This window comes from Narcine bancroftii, chromosome 10, assembly GCF_036971445.1.
Source record: "Narcine bancroftii isolate sNarBan1 chromosome 10, sNarBan1.hap1, whole genome shotgun sequence".
In the NCBI taxonomy this organism is placed as follows: Eukaryota; Metazoa; Chordata; class Chondrichthyes; order Torpediniformes; family Narcinidae; genus Narcine; species Narcine bancroftii.
Genome location: NC_091478.1, coordinates 65,409,863 through 65,422,860, shown reverse-complemented (window position 1 = coordinate 65,422,860; position 12,998 = coordinate 65,409,863). Strand labels below are relative to the sequence as shown.

The window sequence follows — 12,998 nt, the reverse complement described above, 5'->3', positions numbered from 1 at the left end:
CCTCAAAGAATCCAACCAGGTCATGGATGTTCACCAGAGGGTGTAGTTGTAGCAATGAAGGATCTGAGCGAAGGTGCCCGGTTTTCCTGGGACCTCTTCACCCAGTTTTTAATAGACTGCTGCAAATTTGAGGCAAAGGGCATCTACTGCCTCCTTGCAGATAACAGTCACCTTGATGTGACCTTCAAGACCCCGGGACTTCCAGGAGAAGGGGAACATTGGTCCACTCTCTCTATTCAGGGTGCAGCCACCCTTTACCATTCCAACTCAGAAGGAACTAGTGATAATGGTTTATATGTTCAACTCACACATGCCAGTCATGAACATGTTCACCTTCCTGGGCTGTTATGTTGAGGGGACAGGGACCTCTGTGGACTTCAAAGACATGTTTGGAATCTAAACCAGCAAACACCAAGTAAAGGTGTACCTGAGAGAGGACATAAAAGAGGTCGTCATCCAATCCTCCCCACCTTGGTGTTTGCCGTTGGAAAGAACCATGAATACTGGACAGCTCAGGGTGCACAGGAACTGCAACAAACCAGGACATGGCGGCTTGATGCAGTGCAGTCACCTGTAAGACCTTTCAACAGGAAGGCCATCAGACCAAGCACTGGGCAGCGAGCAAGTGCTGCAACTTGTGTGGGAAAGCAGGCCACCTCTACAGAGTCTGCTCAAAACGGGTAGCCATCTACATGCAGGGAAAAAGGGGTAAACATCACCACTCCAGCAACATCAACTATCAGAGGTGCTCACAATGGTGGCCCACATTGATCATCTGTATGCTTGGTGCAGAGAGTGAGGGCATCTCCACTCAAGCATTCACCAGTGCAGTCTTCCAGTTCACGTGGGGATCCGAGATGGAAAGAGTTTGAAGGGTCATCATGTACAAGTCGCCAAACAATGGGGGCAAGGATGTACCCAATGAGACCCTCATTCTGATGACCACTTTCATGTGTGGTTACATCAAGCTGTGGATGGAACCAAAGTACGAGGACACCAAGTACCGCTATGTGTTGAGGTTCGACCTGTCCCAGGTCTTTCAAATGATGGGCCTGGCCTCACAATATCCCAGTCAACTGGAGTTTGGCACACCACCTATCCTTTGTGGATGTTTTTCCAGACAAACACCTTTCACCACAAGGCCATCAGACAATGGTTAACACGGAACATCCTGTAAACACTGAGACATGAGGACTCCAGGTAGTTCCTGGAGCAGACCATTCAGGTCATCTGGCCTTATTACCAGTGTTCAGAAGCTAGCACCAGCACTTGCCCTGGCTGACAATGAGCAGTGCCCTCCCAGTCAGATCCTCCCTGTGCAATTGGAATATCACCCACATGATGTCCCCGAAATCACTGCAGTGGAGAAGAGATATTGGTAATGTTTTGCGGAATGTAGATTTGCTCAGAGTGCGTGAAGAAGGATGCAAGGGTCCTTGTTACAGTTCATCCACAGCAGCACCATGAATTACGGGCTATGCCCAGGGACGCTCACAGTTAGACATCCAGAACTGCTGAAAGACCATCAAATCGGTGAAAGATACACTTTGGTCTGCTCAAAACCTGTTGGTCTTTCTCTACATGGAGATGTTGAGCGGGAATACTGCCAACTGGCATGTTACAGGCTGCAGGAGTACGTGCTGAGGGACTTACTGAGGCTTGGTGCAGCCAATGCGAGGGGACATTGGGGAAGGACCACAGTCTGGAGTTTTTTTGTTACTAGACATTTAAAGGCTGAAACCAAGTGGAAGCGCTGAAACAACAGAGGAGGGAGTTATCGACAAGGTGCCACAGTGGTAACAATAGCGTAAATAGAAATTAATATAACAATGTACAGTGACGGAGATACATTGATACAAAATGAAAGGTGGGAAGAGACTGAACAAATTTTCTTTTGCAAATAATTTATTTTGAATAAAGTCTGTTTTTGGTTAAAATCATTCATGCCCCTCTATACTAATCCCATTTGTCCACATTAATAAACCCATGTCCCTCCATGCCTTTCCTCTCTAAGTATCTGTCCAAATGCCCTCTAAATGTAATTCTATTTGCCCCACAACCTCCTCTAGCCGCTTGTTCCAGATATACACTATCCTCTATCTAGAAAATACTATCCCTTCAATCTCCTTTGAATTTCTCCCCTCACACTTAAACCCACATCCTCTAGTTCTGGACTCCATTGCTCTGGGAAGATGTCATTTACAGTGCGTCAAGGCATGACTGACAAACAATATCAAGACACAAAAAAGCCTCAGAGCTCAGCCAAAAAAAACAAATGGTACATTTTGAGTTTGCATCTAGAGCATTTTTTATTTGCAGCTGCCGATGCCTCCCCTTCTCCCGCCCGCCTCGTGCTGCCTCCCCCTCGCCCGCCTGCCTCGCGCTGCCGATGCCTCCCCCTCACCCGCCCAACTCGCACTGCCAGTCTCCCGTCCGTCTGACTTGCGCTGCCAGTCTCTCCCCCCCCTCGTCTGCCTGACTCACGTTGCCGGTGCTGTGTGTAAAAAAACCTCACTGAAACCCAGAATCGATGGCTGATGACATCATCAGCCCACCCCCTGGCAGCCCGGCTGCTTTCAGCTGCCATGGGGGATACTCCGAGCAGGATATTACACCTACTGGAGAAGGGTTAGGGAAGTAGACTTCCTAGCTGGGGAATCTAGTTTCAGATGGCCACCCGACATCCACACAGGAGTACAATGTGTGGCTTTACAGTCGGGTATTGTGGCCATCTGAAAGTGCCTTATAAGGGGTTATGCTAACAGAAGGCCATTTCATGTCAGGCCTCCACCTTGAGGCCAGCTACAAGAGCGATCGAAAACTTAAAACTTATCTGTCAGACAGCAGCCCTAAAAGGCTGCTCCAATGTGGCATTCATATTGAGAGGTGCCTTGTAGCGCCCTCTGGAGCCAGGGCAACTGGTGCCATAGCGCCACCCATCATAAATACGCAGCAAAGCAATGGCCATCTTCCCTACCCATAATTAACCATGCAGCTGTTTCCCAGAACAGTTCCAGCTGCATGGGGGATTATGGTTAAGGAAGATGGCCAATGCTCTGCTGCATTTGGAGCCACAGAGAGTGGCCTGGTGAGGCTGTCATAGCCCGCACTGGCTGCCCCCAATGTCTCCCACTGGCCCCCACTGGTCCCGACTGCCATGATGGCTCCTGCCGGCTCTCATCTGCCATCCCTTGCCATGAGGGGGTCGTGGAGGGAGAGGGGTGAGTGGGTGATGGGTTGCAGGCTGACGGCATCATCAGACACCCCGAATCAGTCGCTTGCAGCAGCTGGACATTCAGGTCAGGCGCGCGGAGTGCAGTGTTCCACCTATCATCCTTCCCCAAGAAGGGTTGTAATCAGCACCTCAGAGTCAGCCTCAGCGCATTCAGAAGGGTACGACTTTAGGCCTTTACAGACAGGTGTTTTCCCTGCTTGAAAATGCCTAGAGAGAAGGAAAAAACGTGATTCCTTGGTTGGTGGGGGGGGCAGGGGGGAAGAGAGAGAGAGAGAGAGAGAGAGAGAGAGAGAGAGAGAGAGAGTGTGTGGAGGAAAATCTGAACACAAAGGGTTATGGGTTCACCCATAAGTTGCTTACAAGAACATACAAGAATCAGTTGCATATTGCTTAAGTGGAGGCAGGGAACCTCAAGGTTGTGATTTATCTGCAGACAAGCTTATCTGCAGAGATGATAAGCTTTGGAATTCTGTGAAACAATGATTAAATTATTGTCAAATGTTGACAATGATAAACTATTGTCAGGTTGACCGCAACAGGAACCCCACATGCAGGAATGGACTGTCATTTATTGTATATAAACTGTTAAAACTGGCTGTGAGCAGAGCAAGCTCAGGCTAGGTGCTGGACATGCTCGCCAAGATATCTTGCTAATAAAACTCTTCCGAAGCGTTACCCTGGTGTCGGTAGTTGATTCTTTCTCCACAACAGTGAGTGAGTGAGAGTCAGGGTTACAGCAGGAGATGGTGTTGGAGGTTACAAGCTTTGCACTGCTGCTATAAGACCCCATTTGTAGATAGGTTTTGAGTTCTGAGTTCAGACTATTTTCAACCCTTGCAGTCAATTACAAGAGGATGTGGTTGGTTACTGTGTTTCTCCTGAAATAGGGGAAAAAGAAGAACTCTCTGTGGTAATCTGGAAGAAGAGGTTATCATCTGGAAAACACAAGACTGGGGCAGTCTTGTGAAGTGGCTGATTGAAGGAGATCAGTTTGTGTGTGTCCAACGAATATCTCTCTCTGAAATCAACAAAGACCTTCCTTTATGGTAACAATTTAAGTTAAAGCACCAGTGCCTGGTGAAGATCATAAATGTTAAATTCTGTGCACAGTGAACTTGGAGAAATGAAAAGTGAATGACTGGACAGAAGAACATAATAAGAAATAGGAGCAGGAGTTGGCCATCCGGCCCATCGAGCCTGCTCTGCCATTCAATAAAATCAAGGTTGATCTGATCATTGACTCAACTCCACCTTTTCCCCCACATCCCTTAATTCCTTTTTATGTAAAAAAACTATCTAACTGAACCTTAAATATGTTTAATGAAGTAGCCTCAACTCTTCACTGGGCAGAGAATTACACAGATTCACTCCTCTCTGGGAAAACAGTTTTTCTTCACCTCTGTCTTAAATCTACTCCCCTGTATCTTGAGGCTGTGCCCCCTAGTTCTGGTCTCACCTACCAGTGAAAACAATTTTTCTTCCTCCATTTTACCTAGCCTTTCCATAATTTATGTTTATGGATCTCCTCTCATTCTTCTGAATTCAAGAGTATAATCCCAGGCGATTTAGTATCTTCTCATAGATCAACCCCCTCATCACTGGGGTTCAACCTGGTGAACCTCCTCTGGACCACCTCCAAGGCCAGTATATCCTTCCTCAAGTATGGAGACCAGAACTGCAACAGTACCCCAGGTGCGGCCTCACCAGTTCCTTGTAGCATGACCTCCCTGCATTTGAATTCAATTCATCTAGCAATAAAGGCCAATATTCCATTTGCTTCTTAACCTATTGTACCTGCAATCCAACTTTTTGCAATTCATGCACAAGCACTACAGGATGCTGCAGTCTTTCACCATTTAAATCTGCTCTTCTATTTTTCCTACCAAAGTGGATGACATCATATTTACTAACATTGTACTCGATCTACCAAACCTTTGCCCACTCACCTAACTTAAACTATATCCTTCTGCAGCCTCTCCACGTCCTCTGTACAATTCCACTCAATTTAATATAATCTGCAAACTTGGCTATGCACTCTGTCCCCTCTTCCAAATCATCAATACAAATGGTGAACAGCTGCGGGGCCAGCACCGACCGCTGCGGAACCCCATTTAGGGGGTTAAGTTAATAATAGTAAGTTAAAGATTGATCTTATTACAGGTACACAAAACCTTTACCCGGAACCCTTGGGGGACAGTGTGTTCCGAATTTCAAACTTTTACGGATTTCAGAAAGCCAGATTTAAGACCATCCGAATTGTGCTGCTGTATCCACCCCAACCCCCTTCCAGTCGTGATGCCGCACCCCCGACTCGCACTGTTGCTCCACTCCACCCCACTCGCCCTGCCGGCCTCTCCCCCTCACCCACCCCACTCGCCCTGCCGGCCTCTCCCCCTCACCCACCCCACTCGCCCTGCCGGCCTCTCCCCCTCACCCACCCCACTCGCCCTGCCGGCCTCTCCCCCTCACCCACCCCACTCGCCCTGCCGGCCTCTCCCCCTCACCCACCCCACTCGCCCTGCCGGCCTCTCCCCCTCACCCACCCCACTCGCCCTGCCGGCCTCTCCCCCTCACCCACCCCACTCGCCCTGCCGGCCTCTCCCCCTCACCCACCCCACTCGCCCTGCCGGCCTCTCCCCCTCACCCACCCCACTCGCCCTGCCGGCCTCTCCCCCTCACCCACCCCACTCGCCCTGCCGGCCTCTCCCCCTCACCCACCCCACTCGCCCTGCCGGCCTCTCCCCCTCACCCACCCCACTCGCCCTGCCGGCCTCTCCCCCTCACCCACCCCACTCGCCCTGCCGGCCTCTCCCCCTCACCCACCCCACTCGCCCTGCCGGCCTCTCCCCCTCACCCACCCCACTCGCCCTGCCGGCCTCTCCCCCTCACCCACCCCACTCGCCCTGCCGGCCTCTCCCCCTCACCCACCCCACTCGCCCTGCCGGCCTCTCCCCCTCACCCACCCCACTCGCCCTGCCGGCCTCTCCCCCTCACCCACCCCACTCGCCCTGCCGGCCTCTCCCCCTCACCCACCCCACTCGCCCTGCCGGCCTCTCCCCCTCACCCACCCCACTCGCCCTGCCGGCCTCTCCCCCTCACCCACCCCACTCGCCCTGCCGGCCTCTCCCCCTCACCCACCCCACTCGCCCTGCCGGCCTCTCCCCCTCACCCACCCCACTCGCCCTGCCGGCCTCTCCCCCTCACCCACCCCACTCGCCCTGCCGGCCTCTCCCCCTCACCCACCCCACTCGCCCTGCCGGCCTCTCCCCCTCACCCACCCCACTCGCCCTGCCGGCCTCTCCCCCTCACCCACCCCACTCGCCCTGCCGGCCTCTCCCCCTCACCCACCCCACTCGCCCTGCCGGCCTCTCCCCCTCACCCACCCCACTCGCCCTGCCGGCCTCTCCCCCTCACCCACCCCACTCGCCCTGCCGGCCTCTCCCCCTCACCCACCCCACTCGCCCTGCCGGCCTCTCCCCCTCACCCACCCCACTCGCCCTGCCGGCCTCTCCCCCTCACCCACCCCACTCGCCCTGCCGGCCTCTCCCCCTCACCCACCCCACTCGCCCTGCCGGCCTCTCCCCCTCACCCACCCCACTCGCCCTGCCGGCCTCTCCCCCTCACCCACCCCACTCGCCCTGCCGGCCTCTCCCCCTCACCCACCCCACTCGCCCTGCCGGCCTCTCCCCCTCACCCACCCCACTCGCCCTGCCGGCCTCTCCCCCTCACCCACCCCACTCGCCCTGCCGGCCTCTCCCCCTCACCCACCCCACTCGCCCTGCCGGCCTCTCCCCCTCACCCACCCCACTCGCCCTGCCGGCCTCTCCCCCTCACCCACCCCACTCGCCCTGCCGGCCTCTCCCCCTCACCCACCCCACTCGCCCTGCCGGCCTCTCCCCCTCACCCACCCCACTCGCCCTGCCGGCCTCTCCCCCTCACCCACCCCACTCGCCCTGCCGGCCTCTCCCCCTCACCCACCCCACTCGCCCTGCCGGCCTCTCCCCCTCACCCACCCCACTCGCCCTGCCGGCCTCTCCCCCTCACCCACCCCACTCGCCCTGCTGGCCTCTCCCCCTCACCCACCCCACTCGCCCTGCCGGCCTCTCCCCCTCACCCACCCCACTCGCCCTGCCGGCCTCTCCCCCTCACCCACCCCACTCGCCCTGCCGGCCTCTCCCCCTCACCCACCCCACTCGCCCTGCCGGCCTCCCACCCGGCCGACTCGCCCTGCCGGCCTCTCACCCGGCCGACTTGCTCTGCCGGTCTCTCCCCCTTGCCCATGCGGCTCATGCTGCCGGTGTCTCTCCCCACTTGCCGGATTTTTGAGCTTTCTGGATTTTCGATGTCCGGATAAAGGACTGTGTAACCTGTAATTATGTCTGAAGAAAATTAAAATCATCATCTTGGTGAATTTCTCTTGCTGCTGATTTTTTTAATCCTCTGGGCTCGTAACACAGGCCATTTCAGCCCATGGTTCCATGCTGCCCAATTTACACCCAATTAACCTATACCCCCCCCCATCCAGGGAAAACACACGTAGACACGGGGAGAACGTACTAACTCCTTACAGACAGCGTGGGATTAGAACCCTGGTCCAGTCCCAATCACTAGCGCTGTTAAGACGTTGCACTAACCGCTACGCCAACCGTGCCATATTTTAGCTATGAAGGCAACCATACCATATTCTTTTCTCTTCACCCAATATATACATCACCATGTTCAAGGAGCTAGGAGTTTGTACTCCAAGGTCTCTCTGAACATCGATGCTCCTAACATCTCTTCATTTACTCCATACGTCCTAATGTCCAAAACCAGCACTTTTCTCAGTAAATGACATCTGCTCATCAAAGTTGGAGTTTACGCCAGACGTGACCCGACGCAACCCTCGTTCAACTCTAGTGTATCCCATCACAGTCCACGTTGCTATATAGTGGTATCATTTCTTTACCCTACCTGTTAATCTTAACTCACTTTGGAATATCCTGTGTCGTTGCGCTACTTTATAAGCGCCTCCAAATCACCTTATACTGACACCCGTCCAGAGTCGCAGTGACGGTGGCTCAATGGTCATCGTCGGTACCCATAATCCCTCACGCAGCTGAAATCCCTTTTCCAGCGCCAGCACAGGGGAACCAAGAAGGGAGCCATTCCCCTGGTACAATGGTGAGGGTGGGAGAGAGACAGCAGCACCACTCAGCTAGGGGGGTGGGGGGTGTGAGAGACAGCAGTATGATTTGGGTGGGCAGGGGAGAGATGGCAGCATGACTCGGATGGGTAGGCGAGGGAGTAGAAATGGCTGCGCGACTCAGGAGGTTGGGGAGACTGCAATGCGACTCGGGTTGGGGGGCGGGAAGAGAGACAGCAGTAGAAACTTGGGCGGGCAAGCATAAATGGACCACCATTTTAAAATGATTCCAAAATCCGGAAGATTCCGAACAACAGCAGGTGTCCGGTCCTGACAATTCTGGATAAAAGGTTAGGGAACTGTATGTATGTAGATACACACACACAGACACACAGACACACACACACAGACACACAGACACACAGACACACACAGATATAAATCTATACACGCTGGATGTAAAATTGACTTGAAAGAAAGCAGATGGATGGATGGATGCTTTACTGACCTCTTTGGCTTGGCTTCGCGGACGAAGATTTATGGAGGGGGTAAAAAGTCCACGAGCCTGCAGCTGACGTGGACTTTTTACCCCCTCCATAAATCTTCGTCCGCGAAGCCAAGCCAAAGAGGTCAGTAAAGCATCCATCCATCCATCTGCTTTCTTTCAAGTCAATTTTACATCCAGCTTTTTAAACATATATCAGCCTTGACCTGCTGGACCAGCTGACCAAACTGGATCTTGCCAAAAGGCCTTGCAGAATTTGAGATAAATCACGTCCACTGTTCTGTACTCATCAATTTTCCTCATCACCTTCTCAAAAACTCAAATGGATTTGTGAGGCATGATCTCTCCTGAACAAAACCATGCTTACTAATCAGTTCCTGCCTTTGCAAGGGAACATAAATCCTGGTCCTACTGACAATAAATTACCTTAACTATCTGTTAAATTAATCTTGTTCCCACAAAACAGGTGCATGAAAAAAATGACAGTGAATATTTATTCATTTTTCAGCAATAAAGAATTTCTTGTAGCAATCCGCCAACAGGTGGAATCGATTTGGCCTAATCCACAGAAAACATCTAATGTCAAAAAAAAACCTACCTGTTTGGATGCCAGTTTCTTGAGCTAAATGCTCATAAAGTTTGTTTGAATAGTCTGCCATTTGAGTTTCTATGCCAATATGTTTGACAGTGCTTACAATACCGCCACAAAGACGGGTGGTTCCTCCAGCGAGCCTGTGAACAAAAGAATTGGAGGAGATCAGTAAAATGCCAAGGCATTGTGTTGTATTAATCATTTTGTCAAGGCCATCAGAAAGGATGAGGAAATGAGGGAAATGTTGATCCCAGTAAGGAGAAGTCTTCAGGATAAAGTCTCCCTATATACGAGAAATATCACAATCTGTTTAGATCCAGTGTTGTTCTTCACACTGATGACCATCCGCTGCCAGTTTAAACTGGTGTCAGGGACCAGACTGAATTGCAGTGAAGGTTGGGGACATATTCTTAAGCAATTATTGCAAATGTTCAGTTGTCTTCTTTGACATCGATCTAATATCCTGAAAATTCTGGGAATATGTTTCAGAGGAGCTGGGGCACTGCACTGAGAAAAGGATAGAGCTTGTAGCCAAAATGAAACAGAAACTTGGTGTGTGACAGCAGTGCACCATCTCAACCACTGGTCATCAGGTAGCCTGTATGATAGCAAGTAACACACATCATCCTCTACTTCATCAAGATCAAAAATAGATTCACATCTAATGCGTGGTGATGTCCAAATCTCCACAAAAAAGGGCAGAAGGACATACCCAACAATTCCACTTTCATGTGGCTTCATAAAACTGCCCACTGATCGTGGGTATGCAAATGCTCCAGGACACTAGGTGCCCAGATTCTATTTTGGTGGTGCAAAGAATGGGTGTGTCAATGTTCCATCAATTGGACTATGCTGGCCGAATTGCCTCCTGAGAAAAATTTGTGCAGAAAGAAAACTTTGTCCATAATTTAATCAAAGATTGGTTTGAACAGTACGTCTCATGGTGCTGCAGAGAAAGGAGATAGTGAATCTTGTCAGTCATTTCCTTGAACAGATCCCATCATTGGGCCTTTCAAGATGTTTAGCTGCTGGCGGGAAAGGGCAATCTAATCAGGTGGCCACGCTGGAGATGTGTAGAAAGGGAAGCAGAGGTCTTCATCAAGGCTCATCCCAACCAGCCACACAATACAGGAATTTGCATTCTGTGGGCCAGTCCCAGGGACATACACTAAAACAAACCTCTCAGCTCCAGGGTCTACTACCCCTGAATGGTGACAAATTAGATAAAGGGGAATTGCAATGACCTGGGTGTCAAGGTGTATCAGTCATTAGAGGTTGGAATGCAGGTACAGCAAGCAGGGAAGAAAGCAAGTGCCCTCATTGTGAAAGGATTTGAATATAGAAGCAGGGAGGTCTTACTGCAGGTGTATAGTGTCTTGGTGAGGCTACATTTTGATATTATGTACAGTTTTGGTCTCCTAATCTGAGCAAAGGCATTCTGGTTAGTGAGGGTGGAATAAAGGTTAACCATACTAACTCCTGAAACAGCCAGACTGCATATGGAGACATGCTGGCTAGACTAGGGCTAAACTCAGTGGAATTTATACAATTCTCTCAGGACTTTTGAGGTACCTTTTACTAAATCAATTAAAAAATGGGTACGCGAGAGAGAACAAGTTGCAGTGCTACACAGAAAAAGTAAAGGAGTATTGGCAAGCAGATAGCTGGCATCTTCATAATGTCCTGATTGGCTTCCTCTGCCATAATAAGCAAGTAAAACAAAATACCACTTGCTCTTAGGGTTTTTAGTGAAAGGAGCCCTCTGGTCTTGTTAAGACCTGCTGGAATACACTGACTATGGGGTTGTCCACAATTGAACGTTGCAGTTTGGAATGTTCCACAGTCCAAGACAACACAATAGGGAAGACTGAAACCTTGGTACAGCCTTGTATATATTTTGTGGGGAAAGGCCACAGCTGAAGGCCATTCCATGACTGTACACTAAGTGTACTGAAACCACTGTGAAAAATATCTGGACTGATCATGGAAATTACATTGGTTGAAAAATTTGTGTTGTCAAGGTGTGTATTATGTACAGATATAAAATGATCTGGCTTATAATTCAAAATACATAGTATGGCAACTTTCACCATTAAATTACATTTAAATATTATAATACAACTGTACAAGTACACAGAAAAAGCAGGGTAAATATACACATTTACTCTTTTCCACTTGAATTGAATCAAAACTGATCAATGCACTTACCTGCTACAAAGCATTACACACAACTGCATGTGACTACGTAACAAAAATATTTTCTCCAATATCACAGATATATTTTATTTTCTTACCTTCCTTGCTCCAGTAACACAACATCGTTCCACCCAAGTTTGGAGAGGTGATACGCCACCGACGACCCTACAATCCCTCCACCGCAAATCACAACATGGGCCTGATGAGGCAGTGGCCTCGCGTTTGACTGGGGCACAGTCGAGCTACCCCTTTGACAGCTGTTGGACAAATGGCGCTGCAAGGGCCGGACTACATCAGACGCCAGGCGTGAAAACATCTCAGCCCAAAGACAGCTCTGACCGGCCACAGAAGAGTTCCACATTATTCAGCGAGAGATGGGCAGCTGCTCACTAATCCCTGAAAGGTAATTTCCACACATGAAAACAGAAAAAAATGTGCATCCAAATAATAGAAAAAATATTTTGTGTCAATAAAACTGCAGATTCTAAAAATCAGAATTGTAGGCAGAAAATTCAGGAAATACACAACATCTCTGAGAAGAGAAGCAGCCAATGCTTCAAGATGCTTTCTCATTCCTGGTGAAGATTCCCAGATAAAAACTCCATGGATGCTGACTTAATTGCTAAATATTTCCAGCATTTTCTGCTGTTATTTATTTATCTAACACCCACACTATTTTGGTTTTGCAACTCAATAACAACTGAAGTAAAATATGCCAAGGCATTTTTGAAGGTGGACGATATGACAACAAATTAGACTCAACACTGGCAAGTGCCAGATCACAGAGTGAGGTCAATTGAATGAATTCCAAAGCTTATCAGTCCGGGGTGGAGGTGGAGGGGGAGGTGCCAAGTGTGCAGAAGAAACATCCCCTGCAGCAAAAGGGGGCTGGAGAAAAGTTGGAAAGGGGCGAGGTCAAGGGGGCTTTAAGAACCTGAAGCTGACTCCACCATTGCCGAACCTGATGGCTTGTGTTGCAGAGCCCACAGCTGTCAAATCCCATCGTCCTCCAAGAACTCCAGCAACGACCCCCGATCGGGAACCCAGAACCCCGACCTGAAGCCAGGGGACCCGGACCTGAAGCCAGGGGACCCGGACCTGAAGCCAGGGGACCCGGACCTGAAGCCAGGGGACCCGGACCTGAAGCCAGGGGACCCGGACCTGAAGCCAGGGGACCCGGACCTGAAGCCAGGGGACCCGGACCTGAAGCCAGGGGACCCGGACCTGAAGCCAGGGGACCCGGACCTGAAGCCAGGGGACCCGGACCTGAAGCCAGGGGACCCGGACCTGAAGCCAGGGGACCCGGACCTGAAGCCAGGGGACCCGGACCTGAAGCCAGGGGACC

The 12,998-nt window shown here is 50.9% G+C and overlaps 1 protein-coding gene across 4 annotated transcripts in view; it reads right to left on the bottom strand.

Annotated features, from left to right (window-relative positions):
* pdpr (pyruvate dehydrogenase phosphatase regulatory subunit) overlaps nucleotides 1-12,998 on the bottom strand; it is a 63,349-nt gene that overhangs the window by 49,108 nt on the left and 1,243 nt on the right. For 3 of the 4 annotated variants that reach the window (XM_069901163.1, XM_069901162.1, XM_069901161.1), the window contains exons 2-3: nucleotides 11,752-12,049; nucleotides 9,464-9,597 (exon numbers count right to left, since the gene is read on the bottom strand). In XM_069901163.1, coding sequence (XP_069757264.1) covers nucleotides 9,464-9,597; nucleotides 11,752-12,014 — 397 coding nt within the window. In that variant the 5' untranslated portion in view covers nucleotides 12,015-12,049. Of the gene's footprint in view, nucleotides 1-9,463; nucleotides 9,598-11,751; nucleotides 12,050-12,614; nucleotides 12,717-12,998 lie in introns of those variants that run through there. The other variant, XM_069901165.1, reaches the window with a different exon arrangement.